The sequence below is a fragment of the Kickxella alabastrina genome, assembly GCF_025024165.1.
Source record: "Kickxella alabastrina strain RSA 675 chromosome Unknown BX661scaffold_1, whole genome shotgun sequence".
Taxonomy (NCBI): Eukaryota; Fungi; Kickxellomycota; class Kickxellomycetes; order Kickxellales; family Kickxellaceae; genus Kickxella; species Kickxella alabastrina.
The window spans coordinates 1,641,721-1,661,797 of NW_026251472.1; the positions used below are offsets into that span (position 1 = coordinate 1,641,721).

Genomic DNA, 20,077 nt, shown 5'->3' on the forward strand with positions numbered 1-20,077 from the left:
AAAAAACTTTACAAATGCGCTTTTCAAAAATAAAGTCCAAGAATATGTGGATACGTTGATCTTGTGTTTACAAAACTTGATAATAAAATATTGGGTTAGCAGAAAGCAAAATTGTCTTTTCAATGCAACTTTTTGGACCTGATGTTTGTCACTGATCTGCCACTCGATTCGTTGCACGTTTCGTGTATTGCAGTTGCGCCTATAATGCAAATAACTTGCTCATTTTACGTGCTTGTAATTTAAACAGGCCCTTTGGAATGCGCGTTGTCGCGACTGCGTACCAAATCAAAAAAGTACTATACTGTACTGCAATACTAAAGCGCACACTGTGTTCGCAATTTAAGATATTAATAGAACGCGTATATATATTCCATTTCAATTGGATGTATGATGTATGATGTGTGCATATGTACGTCTCTCAACCACATACGCACACGCACACGTACACACATAAAGTGTATTATTGTGTATACTGTAATGTCTTCTAATACTCTCCTCACACTACATTCATTAAAATGAATAAAAGCCCGCACGCATAAATTAAAAAAAAACTTGATGGTTCAATGTCATTGGTGTTTAGTGCGAATTCCAAACAATAAATATGTGCGCACGCCTATTTATTGCCTCCTATTGTTTTAATTGACAAAAATTGAATAAAAACGTTTACAAAATAAGCATTGCCACACACGTTCAATCTTCGTGGTTGGCTGCCGTCTGGCTGTCCAGCTGCTCCTACTCTTGTTGTTTCTCGAGCTCTTGGTCAACGAGCTCCTCGATGGTCATCTTGTTCGGAAGCATAGCGCTGGTGGACATGCCGATACCGATGCTGCTGGCGACCATTGAGGGAACCATAGCTGCGGCTATGATGTTTTTAGACTTGGCATCACCAGAGCCGCTGCGCTTCCTCGACACATTATTCCGGCGCTTCGATGGTGCGTCGGCAATGTCGGGTCTGGTGACATTTGTGTTAATAGTGAGCTGGCCCGGGATGGCAGCAGTAGCGGCCCCATTGTCGCCCGTGTGTCTGTGAGAGGATCGCTGCTGCTGGCGACGATATCTGGCAGAGCCCTCATTATCGGCAGAGTGCGAGCCTGGCTCGTGGCGCGGGGTCTTGCTCATATGTTTGGAGATATTGGCGCCAAGGCGAGCAACCGACGACTTGAGGCCGCTGCCATGCATACCCGACATCAGGTTCTCGTCGCTCGACCGGCTATACACGTTGTCCACCGCAAATCCAGAAAACTTGCCATTGCCACCAACATTGCCGTTGTTATTGTTCGAGTTGCCGGTAAGCTTGCTGCGCACATTCTGGGCGGGCGGTTGCCACTCGAGATTCTGCGGCGTCTTGTATATGTCCTGTGACACAAACGGAATCATCCACCAGATGAGCTCGTCGGGAATGAGCCTGAGGACAAGACCGACCGGCAGCGAGAGGAATCCGGCAATAATCGAAAAGGCCCAGTACTTGCCGCCTAGGGCAGTCGTCTGGAACGCCACGCCTCCCCACTGGATAATAATCACCTGACCAATGACCGAGATAAATACAATGCCCAAGAAGAACCAGTTCTTCTGCATTCCCTTGAAACAGTTGACCTCGTTATGAAGCACGCGGCAGTTGAACTCGTTGAATATCTGCATCCATGCAAAAGTATTGAACACCAGAGTGCGCAGTACCAGCATGTCCTGGGCGCTTTGAACTGTGTGCAGATTAAAGATGTCATCGGCGGCGTACAGCGTGAGGAAGCACACAACCACTTGGAGGATAGATTGACCAATGATGTTCTTCCACATGGTAAACGTGATCAGCGGCGAGCCTTGCTTCTCAGGGTGACGATCAAGTAGGCTTTCGCTTGGCGGATCGGTGGCTAGAGCCAGCGCCGCAAACGTATCCATGATGAGGTTGATCCACAGGAGTTGCACGGCGGTGAACACCGACTTTTCTTCATCGTCAGCAACTGAAGACACAAAAGCAATCAGCACAGCGGTGACGTTGACAGTGATCTGAAACTGCAAGAACTTCTTGACAGCATCATTGACGGCGCGGCCCCACATGCAGGCGCGCACGATGGATTTAAAGTCGTCATCCATCACGACGATCGACGAGGCCTCCTTGGCCACCTCAGTGCCCGCAATACCCATGCTGAAGCCCACATTGGCCGCCTTGAGCGCCGGCCCGTCGTTGGTTCCGTCGCCAGTCACCGACACCACTTCCCCGTGCGTGCGCAGCCATTCGACCAGCATGCGCTTGTCCTCTGGCGACGAGCGCGCAAGCACTTGCAGTCGCGGGATAATGAACTCCATCTGCTCCGGCGTCAGCTTGCGGAACTTTGGGCCCTCCAGAACAATGCCGCCCATGCCCGGCGTGAAGATGCCGCACTGTGTGGCGATGGCCCGCGCAGTAAGAACGTTGTCGCCAGTGACCATGCGAACAATGATTCCTGCGTTCTGGCAGCGGCGCACAGCGTCAGTGACACCCTCGCGCAGCGGGTCCTCAATGGCAAAAATGCCCAGGCAGACCAGGCCGGCTGACTCGCGCCACTCGACGTCCGACTCGAGTTGCGCCAGGTTGGCCTCGTCAAAGGTCTCGAAATCGCGGTATGCCATACCAATAGTGCGCAGGGCGCGCGAGGCATAGTCCGACACCGTGCGCTGCAGATCGCGCAGGGTCTCCTCATCCAGCGGAAGAACTGGGATCGCAGGGTTGTGAGCAAAGTCCGCCGGGAAGGCAGAGTTTACCAGTGCGTCCTCGCCGACATCAGTGGTGTCCGACCCGGCATTGCGCAGGTTATTGTAGTTGGCGCTGAGCAGATATGGCGTCTCCATGCTGCCCGTCGTGTTTCCAGTGATATTGCCACCCTCCTTCTCATTCTCGCTGTCGCTGCCGTGGTCAAGGTTGATCTGCGGGATGTTGCCGTGAGCGCTTCCAAAAGAGCCAAAGTTGTTATCATCGTTGTCCACACCGGTCGGGCTGTTAGCGGAGAACTCGTTCAGATTGGCATCAATGCCCTCGGCGTTGTCCTGCTTCTGAAAGGCGCCATCAACATCGACAATCCAGCGACAGTCCTGAATGACAACCTCGGGCGCACCCTTCACGTACAGGCGCCACACAAGCTTGTTGTCCTCTCGGCGCCGGATGCGAACCAGTGTGCTCATTGCCTTGCGCTCGGAGCTGAACGGCCATATCTGAACGTGCTTGTCAATGTCCTTGTCGCGCAGCTGGGAGTACAGAGGTGCACCGAGTGTCTCAGACCAAGTGAGCATCGCAGTCTCCGTCTTGGACCCAGTAAACTTGTCCGCGTTTGACACAGCGCCGGCAGACTCGCCGCGGCTCTCCTCGCCGGCCACAGGATCAGCATTAGCCCTGGACTTTTTCTGCAAGCGGCCGAGCAGGCGGCGCCAAAATGGAATGCTTTTGCCTGCAGCGCCGTTGCCCAGTAGACCATCGTCGGAGCCAGCGGCATCGCCGTCGACCTGCAAATCAGCCGCTGGAATAAATGCGGTCGAGTTGACAGCAATGGCGTCATGGCAGAGGTTGAGCACAGCTAGGGGAGCCTCCTCACCAAGCTCTGCTGTGGCCACAACCACTTCGTCGTTGTCGCTCTGGTCGCTCAAATCAGAAAGGCCAGAGAAGCTAGGGATGGCGTCAGATGTTGGTGTCAGCGCACTCGACGACGAGTAGCCCGAGGCCACGCCAGCAGCACGGCTCAGGCGGCGGCGAATATGGCGGTAGCGACGATCGCGCAGGCGCCGCTGGCGGCGGGACTGTGTCTCAAGAAGTGTGGGCAGAACGGCCTTCTCCGGTGGCACAGCCCGGCCGGCCATATCAGTTACCAGACCGTCGGCCGGAGGCTGTTTGGCCTTGCGTCGCTGAATCTCCGACGTCCCTGGCGGGTATGAGCTGAACTGGTACTGGTCGCCGATGCATCCGGCAACGACAGTCATGCGGTTGCAAGTCAGCGTGCCTGTCTTGTCAGAGCAAATGGTGGTTGCGTTGCCCATTGTCTCGCATGCGGCTAAGACTCGCACAAGGCAGCCGTCTTTGAGCATCCTGGTGGTAGCCACAGCCAGAGCCAGTGTCACAGCAAGCGGCAGTCCCTCGGGCACAGCCACAACAACCACGGTCACCGCTGAAATGACAATGCGCACTACGCTGTCCACAATGGCAGTGGCATCGCGGTTAGCTGTGGGCTTTGTGACTTGCACAATGTACTTGATAATGAGGACGACAAACATCAGAAGACCGGCGGCGCCGCCCAGTTTGGCAATGAGCTCGGCCAGTCCGTTAAGCTTGAGCTGCAGGGGAGTGGGCTCGCTCTTGGAGCGCAGTGACATGAGCGTGCGGCCGTAGAATGACTTTTCGCCCACGGCGACCACGACGCAGCGGCCAACGCCCTCAAGCACGCGGCTGCCAGAGATAAGGAAAGGGTCGCTCTTCCGACCCGAGTACGCCTTGGCACGCTTCCCAGAAACAGCACCAGGGGCTGGCAATAGCCGCTGAATGCTGTCTTCAACTTTGGGGTCAGTCCCGTCCAAGATCACACTGGTGGCCGGCTTATCGGCAGCAGCGCCCTCGCCGTCCGTGGACTCGTCGGCCTCAGCGCCAGACTGGTTCTGCGCCTCGGCAAACTCAATATCACCAGTCCTTCCCTTCTGGCGGTAGGCGTTCGCGCGCTGCTCGTTGCGCTTGCTGCGCAGCTCGGCGCGCCGGCGCTGCCTCCAGCTCTTGCGATCCGCCGTGGCCTTCTCGGCATCCTCAAGTCGGCTCTTCTTCATAGCATCGCTCTCACCGGTAACCGAGCTCTCGTCGCATCTGAGGTTGGACGAGGAAACGACAATGCCATCGGCGCACATTATGTCTCCGGGCTCAATGTGCAGAATGTCACCGACCAAAATGCAGTTTGTGGATACCAAGCACTCTTGACCGCCGCGAGTCAGACGCACCTTGCGGTCGTTCTTTTTCGCGTTAAGACGGCGGAACTGCTTCTCCTTCTGGTAATCGTTAATGGAGGCGACCAGGGTGACGACCGCGATGGCTACGATAATCGCAAAACCCTCGACCCAGTGCACGTCCTGACTGTCCTCAATCTTGTCCCCGGTGACGCGCACGTCCTGGTAAATACCGATGGCCAGCGAGACGATGGCAGCCACGACAAGCAGAATGAGCATTTTGTCGTGCAGCGCGTCCCAGACAAGCCCCAGGAACGAGCGCGCCTGCGTTGGCGGTAGAATATTGACACCGTACTTTTCGACGCGGTCTGCGTACAGCTTGCGGTCGGTCTCGAACTCTGCCAGCCAGGTGAGCTCCGAGTCATCCTGCTCTTCGGCGAGCTCCTTGGCCAGCTCTGCGTTTTTGGACTTTGTTTTGGTCAGTTTCAGCGGCTCCGCAGCATCCGATACTGAATCGATACTGGAGCTAGCGGGTATAATGCCCATATCCACGTTGACGTTGAGCCGCTCGAGTAGGCCGTCGGTGCCTCCAATTTTCTGCAGCGCTGCAATGTCCTTGTCTGCGACCATGGCTGCAAGCTCGTCAGAGCTGGACTCGTTCATGTCTATGGAAGCTACCTGGTGCTCCCCGTCCTTTTCGCTCACCAAGGATTGTACCTGCAGCATTGTCGGCGTACTTTGCGGAGAAGTGTATTCCGGCACCGGGCCGGCTGATCCGTTATCCATTGTAAACCCTTAGCGGCTGCAATGTATGTGCGTGTATGTGTGTGTGTGTGCGTATTGAACCTATTGATTGTGACATAAATGCAAAGATGAAGTATGATGTTTGGGGGGCATTTATTCCAGTAAAAAAACAGGGATATAATTGTTACAATCGTTAGTATATCACTTGCAGATTCGTTTGCGGTGGCTGGGCCACAAGGCATAACAAGACAGAACAAGACAGGGCAGAAGGCACGAGAATGTGGCGGCAAACAGCACGCATTATCAAATTTACTGCGCGCATGCTTCCGAGAACAGTTTGGATGAATATTTTACGCAATAAAGAAGCTACATGCATATTCTACATGGTGTATAAGTTATATTTTAATACTTGCCTGTTATGAACAGACGAAACCGGCGTGTGTGTGGAAGGGAAACGATTGCGTGTATTCTAATGAAAACGGTTGATAATAATAATAATGTGTGGAGCGGCGACGTGTGATTTTTCTGCTGTTTTTTGTCTGCTGATGTGTCTTTTGTATAGACACCAGTGACGATGTGGGGAATAACCAATAAATTGGCTAGTATTTTAATACAAGAACACTGGTGGTGATGTTGTATGTATCAGTAAACTCCAGGGTAGCTGCCTCCGATGTAAGGGCTAGCAGTATGAGCAATAGCGGGCGGTATTGTAAATACTGAATAATACAGGCGCAAAAGGCATGAACCGTTTGTGAGTTCCAAAAGAGGGTATTGGAAAAAAATAAGGAGGCAATAGAAAAACGACGTCCGACTATAAGGTATAGAGTAAAAATTAAGAAGGCGGGAGATGATTGCTTCTTATTATATACTCTGCCTCGGGCTTGTGTGCAGTAAGCAGTAAAAGAAAAAATGAGATATTGCGGGAGAAGGCAAAAGCTTTAAAATGTAGGGATGAAGTGAAAAATAAAAATGCTTATGAGAAAAATAAGAGGGGTAAGGAAAAGAGACTGCCTGGGTTTACCTGCCAGCCAGTGCTCCAAAAGAACAACAACAGCACCAGTCAATAAAAATATGAGGAGTAAAGTTGAGCAAAAAGAATATCTCCAGCAAAGAAAGAATTTTCTAAAGAAGGTTCCAAAAGAAGATTGTAAGCATCACGGTGTGCGCATGTCCCTCCCTCAAACTGGTCCATTACATGCTATGCTCCGTGGCCTTACCAATATAATAGATGTTGAGAGCGGGCGTGAAAAATGCAGGCATTTTCACTGCCAACTTTGCCGACTATTATAAAAAGAAACTGCCTTCTATTTGACGCGTTCCATTAGATCAACCGAGCAGCGCTCTACCGCGATTTTTTTTATTGGAATCAGGTGTTTGTGCACACAACGGGTGTGGACTAGCGCCAAGACTCGCAGGATGTTTATAATATCATGTTGGCTTTTCATTCGCACAACTCATGCGGTGAGCCGTTTTGCAAAATTTTATTTTCGGAACAGAGGCCTTTATTTTTTGTTTCAACGCTCTGCAGCAGGAGAGTCTCAACAACAAAAAATAAAACAAATAAGCAATGTTTCTGGAACTCTGCGTACAAAACACATGGCCACACAGGAAAGGCAGAAACAAGCCCAACGAGTGTGTGCACTTCTCAAAAGAAATCGGCACAGAAAATACTTAAGAACTGCCTATTATATAAAAACATTTTTCTTCACAACATTGAAATTTATTTATTGGGCAAAGAAACCCGTGCCCAAAATCACAACAAAAAAGTTATTGCTCACTACAGGGGTCGAACCTGTGACCTACGCGTTATTAGCACGTCGCTCTAACCGACTGAGCTAAGCGAGCTGAAACGGGTTTTAACCGCTTAATTCGCTTATTCTGAACATCAACCTTTATATAGTTAAATAATCTTAATTACACACTTTTTAAAAAGCCTGTTTGGAATAATTTAATTAACCCACAAGGCAATGTAAGCGCTCACGCACACATCAACATCATTTTTCATTCCACATTTTTTGGAAACGTCAGTTTTGTACCAACGTATTTGTTCTCGTTTTCTCGTTCATCATTATCACTTAACCACAAGAATCATGTCGACTACTTTGGGAAACAGGCGAGATACAGTTGTAAAGATCTGCGGCGTACGCACAGTCGATGCAGCGTTGGCAGCAGCTGATGCGGGGGCAGATATAATCGGGATGATATTTGCGCCCTCCCCACGACTTATAGACATTGCGACTGGGCAGCAGATCGCACAAGCCGTGCGCCAAACAAACACGCATCATCAGTGGCAGCAGCAGCAGCATAACCCATCACAGCTGCATTCCTCGATTAATAATGATGCGACGCCGGCGGAATTCTTCACCGCATGTGCCGATCACATACTGTCTAGAAAGGGACAAGAGTCGCGCCCAGGGCCTTTGCTCGTGGGGGTGTTCCAGAACCAGTCTCTGGAGCATATTCTCGAAGTGGCCCGCAGCGTGCCCCTGGATATGGTGCAGTTACATGGGGATGAGGCGGTGGAGCTGGCGCGGGAAATCCCCGTTCCTGTCATCAAGGTGTTTCACGTGGACGATACGTTTTCTTCGGACTCCGAGTCTGATTTATTCAAGACATTCTGTCATTCTGTGGTTCTGCTCGATACCAAGGTTGCCGGCACGAGTCAGCAAGGCGGGAAGGGCGTGAGTTTCGATTGGAGCATTGCTGGGAAACTGGCTGATAAGGGAATTCCGTTTTTGATGGCTGGCGGGTTGACCCCTGAGAACATCGGCAGAGCTGTGGGTGTTGGCAGGCCGTGGGGTGTGGATGTATCGAGTGGGATCGAGACGGACAAGGTCAAGGACCCGAAGAAAATCCACGCGTTCGTTGTGAATGCCAAAAAGAACTTGGAGTCATCGGCATAAAAATTGTGTTTTTCCACGCAACACCGATGCGCATAAATATTAACATTCAATACACATGCCATTTCGTGGCACTACATTTTCTATATATGGATGGCTTGTTGATCTCTTTTTCTATGTGAAAAATAGACTAATTAAAAAGAGAAAAGATAGTAAAAAAGAGATGTGAAATCATACAACAGACTGGGCACTATGGTGCCACTTAAAGGCCTGCACAATGCCGTAGTAATGCGTGAGCGCGGCGAAAAACACCAAGCAGTGGAACAGCTGGTGCGAGTTTCCAACGATATCGAACAGGCCGGGATACCAGCGCTCAGGAATATTGAATGCATAAAGCAAAGTGCCAGCGACATAAAAGCCAACCATACCCAGCATATAATAAAGGCCAATGGACCTCGCAGATGCAGCAATGCCATGAGCAATAATGTGGTGGCACACGGGGATGCCCCCGGAAAGCGAAATGCTAAAGAAAACAACGGGACGCAGCCAGCGCAAATTGGGCTTCTGCAGGTGCGGAGACACGCTGACAGTGACGCCGACGACAAAGAGCGAGAGCATCATGGCCATGTAGAGGAACATGAGGATGCGCGATTCAAAGTATCCGTAGTACAGGCCCGGGAGGAAGGAGCCCAGGATGAGAACCAGGATGCCGACAAAGTCGCACTTGAGCCACGCAACATGGTGGCTATGCGAATGGCACGAGAAGGTGTGGAACATGGTCGACAGCACAAAGCAGATGCAAGCGCTCAAGATGTAGCCGTAGAGAACAAAGTAGTCACCCAGCGACGCGCGGCCGGGGGACATCGATGCCGGCAGCAGGTTGTAGTTGGTGCTCAGTGCCAGCCCGATAAAAAACACCAGCGACACGAAGTGCGTCAGCACATTGCCCGACTCGTTGTGGACGTAGGTCATTGAGTGCAGGCATGCGCGGTACGAGTTGGAGATGCGCCGGTAGCCGGAAATGATATACGTGTCGCGCAGAAATGCCGGCACATCGTCGATGGTCGTTGTGTACTTTGGGTGTCCTGGTGCAAACAGCGGGCGGTAGTACACCTCGGGCAGCTTGTAGTTGTCGGTGCAATCCTCGGCGTCTTTGGCGCTGTACGCGATTGGGCTGCCATTGGCGGCGTCGACCTTTGTCGCCGCCGTCGATGCTCGGGAGCGAAGCTGGTTTTTTGGCCCTTGGTTATAAATACCTTCGGTCAGCTGCGTGGCTTCTGTCGTCGATTTAGAGTGTATCACAGTCGCCATTTTCGACAGCTGTTTAATTTCCCACCCCGTTTTATGTGCCTGTGCGTGTCGCGTGTCGCGAGATATGAACGTGTCTGTGCTCGATAAATAATTGCACTCCTTCCGCCGGCGAGGGTAACGGTATGTATGCCCAATGGCTGAGAGAGTCAGTGAAACGAAGCAAAAGTGTGCTCGCCTATGTGAGCAATAAGTGATGATAAAGATAAAAGCTGGAGGAAAAACAGGTGCTTCAATGCTTTGTTTTTTTGCAAGGATAAGAGGGATACAAGCTGAGATGTGTTAAGAGAAAAAGTACAAAAGAGAAATGTGAGATTCAGAAAAGAAAAGAAGGTTTTGGTTGTCAACATATGAGCAAGGCAAATCGCAAATGTAATCGGGCTTCCACCAGAAAAAAGTATTAAAAATCGATGGCAATCGCTCGCCTCCTGAGGCTTGTGATTGCACAGCACACACACATGGCATTCAGAAAATAATTGTAATTTTTTTCGTCTATTCGCGCTCACTCTAACTTTTCTGATCATCCTATAAAAGGGGAAAATTTTTCTTTTGTCTTTGGTCGCTGAAAAAGAGGCAGGCCCACTCGCGGATGTTCCCTGTTTGTTTCCGCCTCCCTTCCTGCACACTCTCCCCCAAAACGCAAAACAAAACATAAAAACACAAAAACACGCCCAAGATGCGGAAAATGTACATCTCCGAGCGCACAAAAAAGTAATGCAAGGTCCAACTGCTATAACTGCAGCGATAGCAAAAGGCAAAAAAACATTTACCAGCGGACGTTGCACACTTTGGTATCCAAAGTCAAAGCGGCGCCATGCCAATCAGAAATCGCCTCGTGATATTATTGCCAACAATACCCCCCCTGCAATCAATCACCAAAGCCCAAATAGTGCGAGGGAGGCGTTGCAGCACAACGAGGCACAGAACGCCTCGAGGTTTTAATATTTCATATGCTCTTTAACGAGATTTAGAAATCAAAAGTAAAAAACCCCCCAATAAAAAAAGTAGCCATCCGCCATGCATTCTTCGCGGTTTGCCGTTTTACTTGTCTTTTTTCTTTGCTATTGTAGCCTGCATTAATTTATTTAAACACAACCAACGCTTTCATTTTTTATTTTTACATAAGAACAATGGTTCTATCGAGGCGCACAACGCCCACCGTGGCCGCAGTGCCGCAGAACGGACTTGACCCGCAAACAATCGACAGCGATGCTGGAATCGTGTCCGAAGCCACGACCCTGTTGGAGCCTGAGGCCGCCGCAAACGGAGGCTCAAAGTACCAGCACGCATCGCAGGGCAAGCGGCTGCTGAGCTGGGCCGAGCTGCCCGAATGGATGAAAGACAACCAGTATATTTTCACAGGATACCGCGCGCCAGCAAACTCTTTTGCCAAGTGCTTCGCGTCTTGGTTCTACTTGCACAACGAGACAGGCAACATCATGACACACCTCCTTGGCGCACTGGGTTTTGTCATTCTGTGCTTCACAGTAGCCAGCGGCCTGCTGCTCGAGTTCCCGACCATTGACTGGAACGATATCACAACAATGTATATATTTCTTCTGAGCGCCATTGGATGCATGGCCACGTCGGCCATATACCACACGGTGACTTGTCATTCGCACAGTGTCCAGCGGGCGTACAACCGGTGTGACTACGTCGGAATTGTCTTTCTGATTGTCGGGTCGTGCGTGCCCGTCTTCTGCTACATGTTCTACTGCCACCCGAGGCTGAAGATGTTCTATCTCGGCCTGATTTTCTCCCTGGGGCTGCTCACCACATACATGGTTGTTGCGCCGAAATTTGGCACGCCGGCGTACCGCCCCCTGCGCGCCGCAACATTTGTTGCCCTTGGTGTATCGGGCGTCGTCCCGGGCGTGCATTCCTGGTGGCTGTTTGGCTGGGAGTACACACGCAATGCTGTGCAGGTGCCCTATATGCTGGTTATGGGCCTAATGTATATTGTGGGCGCCACTCTTTACGGCGCTCGGTTCCCTGAGCGCTGGTGGCCGGGCCGCTTCGATTACCTGCTCCATTCGCATCAGATTTTCCACGTGTTTGTCGTTATTGCTGCTGCTGTTCACTTTGTTGGCGTCTGTGGGGCTTTGCGCTGGACACATGCTGTTGGGATTTCAATGTGTGACACCTCGCTGCAATGAATAAGGAATACATGGCCTATTGTTCCTGCAATGCCTGATTCGCCCTCATCATGCTTTTTTCTGTGGACCGAGTCGGTCTTGATCTTGATCAATCGAAACAATATCCGGTCTTTTGCATGCTTTTATTTATTTTTCATCCATCAAACTTCTCAAAAATTTTTTAAAAAATTTAAGACAAAATTATCAACTGGATGAAAACTACCCATTGTACTATTTTGCTGCTATAAATACTGTATATGGCCCTCCTGACAACTGCGCAGTCCGAAAATAGTACTGCAAAAAAAGTATTGACAGCCAAAATAGAGTAAATAATCCCGAAATGGGATTTGCCTATTTGCATTATTTTCTGTCACGCATATCGCCTTAAATATCTGTAAAAAATGATACCTACAAACTTGAGCAAAAAAAAACTTTGGTGGAAAAAGGTCAAGGGCTTCTTATTTATTTATTTTTCAAATTTGCAATACTAATTGTACATATAAATATTTCTTTTTCCAATTTTTATTACTCAATATACACTGCATTTTTTCTCACTTGGTCGCAACATTATCCCTGTATCCACAACATAACACGACACAGTGCAATACATACACTTACACTCATACATTCGCATTTCAGAAAATGCATATTCGGCTGGCCTGGTTGCTCGCCCCCGCGCCACTGCTGCTAGCCTTGCTACTAGCCTTACTGCTAGTGGACAGCGTGCATGCTACAACAACAGCCTTTCGCGCGGCAAACCTCGACGAGTTACAGGCAGTCTCCAGCCAAATATCATCGTGGCGCGCCTTCGCATGTATGGTTCCCTTCACAGCCTCAGACAAAACCCCACTACTGATGCTCTACGGCGGAACCAGCGACCCCGGCATAACCGACCCGCTCTCCGCGGCATCATCCGGGCTAAACAAACTGCAAGTGTTCGACACAACGACCAGCAAATGGTACGCGCCAAACACAGCCAACACGCCCACAACCGGTCCTGTTTTGCCCGGCTGCGGCGCCGGGTCAGGCAGTATCTGGGTGTATGACACCCAGTATGGCGTGCCTAATCGGGCGGCCACAGCGGTTAGTCTTCTGGATATCGTGCATTGGAGTTGGAGCGCGCCGACGGAAAAGGGCCAGCTTCCCGTCACGCGCTTCGGAGCTGCATTCGCAAATGTGCCTGATACAAATCAATTTTACATGCATGGCGGGATCCCCCTGAGCGTCGACAAGAATCTCGCTGCTGATCCGCCGGCCATCACGAATAACATGGACATACTATCGCCGTCGACCATATCATGGAACTATGCGAGTAATGGGCCGGCACGCAAATACCATACCATGTGCTATATGAGCTCCATCAAGTCTCTTGTTATGTTTGGGGGCTCTGATATGGATATTTCTAGCTACAATGATGTCAAATTGCTCTCTACGACAAACAACATCTGGCAGTACGCCGTTGATATCGAGGGCAAGCCTCCCTCCGAACGCATTCTGCACTCCGCAGTGTGCACCAAGGATACCATGTATGTGTTCGGCGGTATGAGCGGCATCGGTGCTGTGCCCTCGGATAGTGCAGTGTGGATGCTCAAGGCGACTGGAAATACCAGTTTCAAGTGGTATACAGCGCCAATTAATATTGGGGCGGGGCTGAATCCGGGGCCGACCGCACGCGCCGGCCATTCCGTGGCACTGCATAAGAACAACATGTACATTTACGGCGGAGTTGGGCCGAGCGGCCAGGACGACACCATGTATAAGCTGGATCTCGAACAAATGACGTGGTCGCAAACGAGTGTCACTGGGTTGGGCGTTGAAGTACAACAAACGAAGAGCAAGGTCAGAACTGCTGTAATCATTGCCGCCATAGTGTCGTCCGTCTTGGGTACTGTAACCATTGGAATAGCAATTGCTGTGCTGTACCGTATAATCAGACGCCACCACCGGAATGCATTTGGTGGAATTGGCGTTGGCAGTTCCGCGCGCAGGCATGACCAGGCCAACGGTTGCGTGAGCAGTGATGATGGCGAGGATGACGGTGCGGTCAACATGACCATGAGCGAGTACAAGGGCGAAAGCCGCCGCGGCACAGGGAACTCTCACTACCCCAAAAACGAGGGCATCCGCGGTGGCCGTGCATATAGTGATATTGGCGGTGGGGCCGCATACAAGTACCCGTCGCCAGATAATATCACTCCGGTTTCGCCCAGCAGTATGGTAACCTTTGGGTTTCCGCCCGTAATGCCCGTCAGTCACCAGGCCGAGTCCCCGGGGGGATCCGCTAACAACAGCAGCAATATTCGCACACCGACGGAACAAAACCTAGTAAACGGTTCAAATTTTGATTCCGCCACAACCATACCCGCCAGCATCGCCACCGAGATCAACCTACTCTCTGCCAAGGAAAAAATTGCCAACACCGGTAGGCCGAGCACCAGTGGAAACCGTATGATGAGATCAATGCGCGCACACGCGCAGTCTCTTAGCAGCAGGTTTGGCCCATCGCGGCTCTCGCAAGCATTTGGTGACAACACCAACTCAGTTCCACATTCGCCATCAGCTCTGCCGCAGCAGCAGGCAAATGGTATTAGTATTGCCAATCGCAATCGCAACCGTAGCCGTCGCGCGGCCACTGCAGGTGCCCTGTCCACTGGCGTCTACCGCCAGCCAGCAATCATCGACCAGAATACAGCTAACAATATGTATGGTAGCGAATACTCGCGTCGGGAGAACGAGTATCGTCAGGCAGAGGCTATCAACCAGATTCTGCTTTCCGGGCAGCCGATTCCTGTGTGGTTGCGTGATGCTGTGAATCAGGCTCAGGGTAATGACCCGGACCTAGAACACCCACAGCAGCAGCAACAACAATATGGTCAGAGCCAGTCTGATCACGATATGGATGTTGCCAGCGGTTCTGAGACAGCAGGTCTGGAGAGATCCGTGCGCAAGCTAGGAATTGTCAATAAACCGAAGCCCAGGAGAAAAGCAACGGGCAACAAGGCGGTCACTTGAAAATTGTCCAATAATAATTAAATTAATAAATTTTGTTTGTTTGCTTGCTTGTATTTTTTTAGTTTAATAATCTCACCCTTGCCACACGATCATCATATTTGAATATTGCATTTTGCATTTTGCATATTAAATATGATCTTTGAATACAAACAATTGAATTGTGTAACCCAAATGCTAATGTTTGCTAGTTTAAATCCCAAACCTACACTTGATTAAAATATAAAATTGAATGCAATCCAGCAAACAAACAAGGAAATAAGGTTTTATTTTTAGCACCAACAAAAAAATTTATCTTTGCTCTATTTGGAAACTATCAATTTGATAACACCCAATCGGTTTTGCGGATAAATAGTATTTTTCTTTCTTGTGCAATATAAAATATAAGTGCGGCAAACAAAGCGTCCTCAGTGTGACAGAAGTTTAAACTCATGACGCAAGACTAATTGTTTATTCCGCAAAAAATAAAGCGGTCCTTATAAACCAAACATGGCGCTCATTTTCGTTGTGAAAAATCTTTGTTTAGAACTGTGTTGATATTTTCTTTTCCGTCTTTATCTCGTTTTTTTCACATACTCCATTTATACTTTATAGTTCAATTATATTTGGACAAAAAAAGCCGATCCAAAAGACATTATATTAAAGTGCACATTACAATGCTTAACAGCAGCAGCCAGCAGACTTCTCGCGCCCATCCACGGCGCCTGCGAGTGATCAAGCAAGCCCTGATAATGTTTATTGTAGCCATACTGCTGGCACTGCCCGGCACACACGCACGCCCGCCAAACACCAGGAGCGGAAATATCAATGGCGCGCTACTGCCCCGAATCATGGGCGGATCCGAAACCCACCAGAAAGATTACCCGTTCATTGTTTACCTGCAGAACGGCGCCGAAAAGACATTCTGCGGCGGCTCGATCATCTCAGATCAATGGATTGTAACCGCCGCGCACTGTATCAAGTCTGCGAGTGCCAGCGATATCACAGTTTACATCGGCCAGGACCAGTACAACCCGGATCCTTCCAAGAGCGCACAGGTGGTGGAGGTACACAACCACCCGCAATACGATGACACTTCGATGGTCAATGATATTTCACTGTTGCGTCTGGCTTCGAGTATTTCGTCAAACCCTGCGTCCACCATTTCCATCGACAACAGCACTGTTGGTGACGGAACAAAAGTGACTGCGCTCGGGTGGGGGTACACGTCGGAAACCGGAACGTCTTCATCGAAGAATCTGAAAAAGGGTGAGCTCACGACCTTGTCCAAGGTAGACTGTGGGTCAAGGGATACCAAATTTACTGGAAATGATGGCCCACGCATTTGCGTTGCTGCAGATACTGGTACGGACACTTGTCCTGGTGATTCTGGAGGACCCTTAATTCGCAAGGTTAATGGAGAGAATATGCTCGTTGGCATCACCAGCTTTGGCACTGCGGGTCCCGGAAAGTCGGTCACTGTGAATTGCGGCGGTGCGGGGATGATCAGCTTGTTCACACATGTGGCTTATTTCAAGTCCTTCATTGAATCGACAACTGGTGGGCTCCGGAAGTTTGAAAACGCGAACGGCCAAGGGTAAGTAGTTATATTACGATCATTTCTTGAATTTTTTTGCTTTTATGTCGCACACGAACACACCAATGTTTTGTTTCACTTGAACTGTTGTTTTTTGCTAATGAATTTCGTTATTTATTTGTTATGCGTCTTTTTTGCATATTTGGTCCTTCTCGCATAAAACCGACGATTCCAAAAATAGCAATTCCGCCGGCCACTTTGTACCCAGCGCGCTGCTCACAGCCATCACAATCGTCATTGTGTCTGCGCTGTCCATCGCTTAGCTCAAGCTTAAAGTCAAATACACGTGGCTAAAAGTATATTGGGAGTATAGATAAACGCATATTTACATTATTACCTTGCAATTATAAACTTGTTTGAACCAAAAAATAAAATAAAATGCAGAGAAACTGATTCTGCTGCTGCAAAAAAACAACAATACTATGAAAAATAATTATATATATTTGGGCGGAACACCGCTATTGCTGCTGCTGCTGGTCTCCATCGTCATTGCGCGCAACAGCCTTTTCAATGCGTGACATCCATGTTTGCATCTCCGCGTGCTTATGTATAACACTCATCTCCAGCTTTTGCAGCCGCTGCCGCAACAGTGAGTTTTCCTCGCGCAGCAGACTTATTTGCTCAATATCGTTGTGCGAAAAGTCGTCGCGGCCAGCACCAATTCCGTAGCCACCACCGCCTCCAGCGCCTCCCTCAGTGATTGTGCCACTGGGCCTCCGCATGTTACCCGATGACATGTAGACATCGGTGTCCTGCCTTTGCAAGCCCGCAAACCCGCTTGCCACTGTCCGCTGATAGCTGGATCCCCTGCCCAAATTGGGGCTACTAACCAGCATTGGCGACACCTGGGGGTTAGTGACTGGCAAAAATTGCTGTTGGTTCTGCGCGATTTGTGAGAGCGAGGGCAGCGTTATTGATACTGCCCTGGGGCCGCCCAAGCGCGGCGAACGTAGTGCTGTGCTGGGTGGCGACCTTGGCAGGCGTTGCGGCCGGTGCCCTGACACATGACATTGTGGTTTTGTTGGGCCGCCTGGGTAAAACCCGCCTTCGGGCCCTGGCACCATATGCGAGGGTGGAGGGAGCGAGGCGTTAGCTTGCTCGGGGCGTCGCCGTTTGATTAGTGGCAGCATAGCTGTGTTGTTTAAAGCTTTCGCGTCAACCCCAGATGAAATGGCGTTGCCGCTGCTGCTGTCACCACCGCCTATAACCGAGCCAAAATAGTTGTCGGATGGAATATCAAGTGGTTGCGTAGGCATGCTGTGAGACATGCGCTGCTGTGATTTGATTACAGGCGTGCGCATCATATTATCGTCGGCGCTCGATGGACTCTCCATGAGAGACATTGGGTGACTTCCAAGAGCACGCGTGTCCTGCTTGGGCGGGGAGGGTGAAATGGTCGGCGAAAAGGTTCTGTCTGAGGGCGACCCGATTAACATTAGCGAATTGCTCTGGCCGCGCAGGAGTGTAGCAGGAGGGCGCATGGCGCTATGCGCAGATATGTTGTTCGGGTGTCGGTGTGGCAGGCCATGCCCGGAGGGACCGGCAGAACTGGTGGTGTCCATATTGCACTGATCCATGCTGCTGGTTCTGTACGCCTCTTCGTCTTCTATGACCATGTCCAAGGTTTCCCGCAGCGTCCGGAGCTCGTCGGCGGCCTCGATCTGCATCCTATCGCAAAACTGGGCAAACTCGGGCGTTGTAAACAGCCTGTGGCTCAGCGTGCTTGCCATGTTGTAGTCGTGAGGAAGATAGCTCTCGCAGCATTTTAAAATGGCAACATCCTATTGGTAAAAGTCGTTAAAAGGCAGAGATATTGGAAAATAAATCAAATTAGCAAAAAATATGTTGTGTTTTACGTGTATCACTTGTTTGCAAGGATCAGTGAAACCAGTCAATTTAACAAGATAACAACCAACAAAAAATCGCCACCATCACCATCATTCTTGTTTTGTTTGGCCACCCCCAAAGGCAAATATCACAATATGACAATGAGAAACCACAGCTGAACTGCGAAATAACTTTTCAAATTAAAAAACAAATACATGTCTTTGTACAGTTGTGGACATCTAGAGTATGTTTGTTTATGTGAAAAAGACAAACACGCCGAAAGTTTCAAAAAAAGCATTCTAGAACGGTGACATGCAAAAAACATGAAATATATATACAAAAATATATGCAGTGTGCATAAATTCAGAAAGACAAATGCTGGCCAAAAATAAAGCAGGAATACAAAAAAGCAAAACTTTTAGTACACCAAGATATTTGTTGGGTACTTCGGCGATTTATCGTATGTGCGCGCCTGCATGTAGGAAAAACAGCACACAATTGTTGGGATGGGGCTATATTAACAAATAAAAATGATGCCAACGAGAGGGTGAGAAGATGCGCACACATGCATAAATAATAAACCAGAACAGACATGTGGATATGCTATTGCACGTTTGTGCGCGGGAATTGAAAGTGCAAAAGTTTATATATGGAAAGTGTGGTCTTTTCCGGTTATTTGGACATTTTAAAAAATATTCCCAGAAAAATGATTGATATGCCTAAGTGCTGGTAGCAGCATTGTAGCATTGCAGGGTGTCTCCATCACTTACAATCCAGCAGCAGCAGCAGCCAAAAAACAAACACTTCGGCTATTTTATTTTCTTACCTGCAGCAATACGATTCGCAAATCAAGAATAAAGTCCAAAAAACGGCTGATGTTTCTGCGTTCTTCAATGTCAACAGTGTTAGAAACCATGCTTAGCATACTGTTCGCCCAGGGGAAGATCTAGAATTTCCATGCAGAACGAAAAAACAATTATTATTGTTATATTAGCAGGTTTTCATTTTTTGGCATTCCAATCATTATCATGAAAAATATGATTGGCTGCTTGCAGGGATAAATTGGCAAGCTTGGCTGAACTTCAATAAAAAATAAATAAACGGAAGCAAATGCCCTGACCATTGCGGCGCAACATAGCAATCCAATAATTGGCAGCTTGTATTTAATCTGGCTTCATTTTTGGAACGCACATGCACAGTGACTGTATTGGATTAACGGCCAAACAGAGACACACACCAACATTTACACAGCAAACATGCAGAAAAGGCAGTAGACATGGGTGCTGACACATAAATACAAACACAGAACAATAAGAGCTGCAAGAAAGGAAGTCTATAGACGTCTACACCCTTTCACGTGACTTTACCAGCAATGCAAGCCTTGTAAATCGTTCATAATTAGGTATGGGCAGCGCAAAAAACAAAAGGCAGCGCCAATGGGCAATGCAGATGACAGTGAAAATTCAATGATTACCGTTTGTTGCAGCGAGTCCAGCGGAATAACCTTATGCCGCTGGATTGTGTGATGGGGCTCGAAAAACCCGCTATTGGTTGCCGCGAGCTGGACAAGGCGGTCCGAATACTCGCTGTCCGTAAGCGAGGGCTCTGCCCACGACCCATCGCCATTCGCCAGTCGCTGGTCACACAAAGGCGAAACCGCAGCTATATCGCGGATGCCCATTTCCCGCGCGCGTTGGAGGCTGCGGGACCGAACAACACTATACCCGAAGAGCAGCAAAATAACAAAAGTT

General features: G+C 49.4%; 7 protein-coding genes and 1 non-coding gene across 8 annotated transcripts; 4 read left to right on the forward strand and 4 right to left on the reverse strand.

The window, feature by feature from the left end:
• Positions 1-1,365: 1,365 nt before the first annotated feature.
• Positions 1,366-5,550, reverse strand: BX661DRAFT_139232 (PMCA-type calcium-translocating P-type ATPase; the record flags this gene model as incomplete). Its single annotated transcript, XM_051532775.1, has 5 exons — positions 1,366-2,649; positions 2,959-3,288; positions 3,472-3,598; positions 3,881-4,429; positions 4,628-5,550. Coding segments are annotated over 5 exons (3,213 nt in total), but the record flags the coding sequence as incomplete, so codon positions are not given.
• Positions 5,551-7,402: 1,852 nt separating this feature from the next.
• BX661DRAFT_t3 lies at positions 7,403-7,476 on the reverse strand. The gene has a single exon. It is a non-coding gene; the product is annotated as a tRNA-Ile (tRNA).
• A 180-nt stretch (positions 7,477-7,656) lies between these two features.
• Positions 7,657-8,625, forward strand: BX661DRAFT_175999 (uncharacterized protein). Its single transcript, XM_051534230.1, has one exon. The coding sequence runs from the start codon at positions 7,722-7,724 to the stop codon at positions 8,532-8,534; it is 813 nt and encodes a 270-aa protein (XP_051395434.1). The 5' UTR covers positions 7,657-7,721; the 3' UTR covers positions 8,535-8,625.
• A 98-nt stretch (positions 8,626-8,723) lies between these two features.
• Positions 8,724-9,500, reverse strand: BX661DRAFT_125264 (hemolysin-III related-domain-containing protein; the record flags this gene model as incomplete). The annotated part of the gene is made up of 1 exon (XM_051532446.1): positions 8,724-9,500. A coding segment is annotated over one exon (777 nt), but the record flags the coding sequence as incomplete, so codon positions are not given.
• Positions 9,501-10,745: 1,245 nt separating this feature from the next.
• BX661DRAFT_176001 (HlyIII-domain-containing protein) lies at positions 10,746-12,119 on the forward strand. The gene has a single exon (XM_051534231.1). It carries the CDS (start codon positions 10,910-10,912, stop codon positions 11,933-11,935), a length of 1,026 nt encoding a protein of 341 aa, XP_051395436.1. The 5' UTR covers positions 10,746-10,909; the 3' UTR covers positions 11,936-12,119.
• Positions 12,120-12,371: 252 nt separating this feature from the next.
• Positions 12,372-14,983, forward strand: BX661DRAFT_176002 (uncharacterized protein). The gene has a single exon (XM_051534232.1). The coding sequence runs from the start codon at positions 12,557-12,559 to the stop codon at positions 14,924-14,926; it is 2,370 nt and encodes a 789-aa protein (XP_051395437.1). The 5' UTR covers positions 12,372-12,556; the 3' UTR covers positions 14,927-14,983.
• Positions 14,984-15,455: 472 nt separating this feature from the next.
• Positions 15,456-16,843, forward strand: BX661DRAFT_176003 (trypsin-like cysteine/serine peptidase domain-containing protein). The gene is made up of 2 exons (XM_051534233.1): positions 15,456-16,499; positions 16,681-16,843. The coding sequence occupies exons 1-2, from the start codon at positions 15,580-15,582 to the stop codon at positions 16,760-16,762; spliced, it is 1,002 nt and encodes a 333-aa protein (XP_051395438.1). The 5' UTR covers positions 15,456-15,579; the 3' UTR covers positions 16,763-16,843.
• Positions 16,844-16,957: 114 nt separating this feature from the next.
• BX661DRAFT_168224 (uncharacterized protein) lies at positions 16,958-18,229 on the reverse strand (the record flags this gene model as incomplete). Its single annotated transcript, XM_051533409.1, has 1 exon — positions 16,958-18,229. One exon carries the CDS (start codon positions 18,227-18,229, stop codon positions 16,958-16,960), a length of 1,272 nt encoding a protein of 423 aa, XP_051395439.1.
• Positions 18,230-20,077: the final 1,848 nt, after the last annotated feature.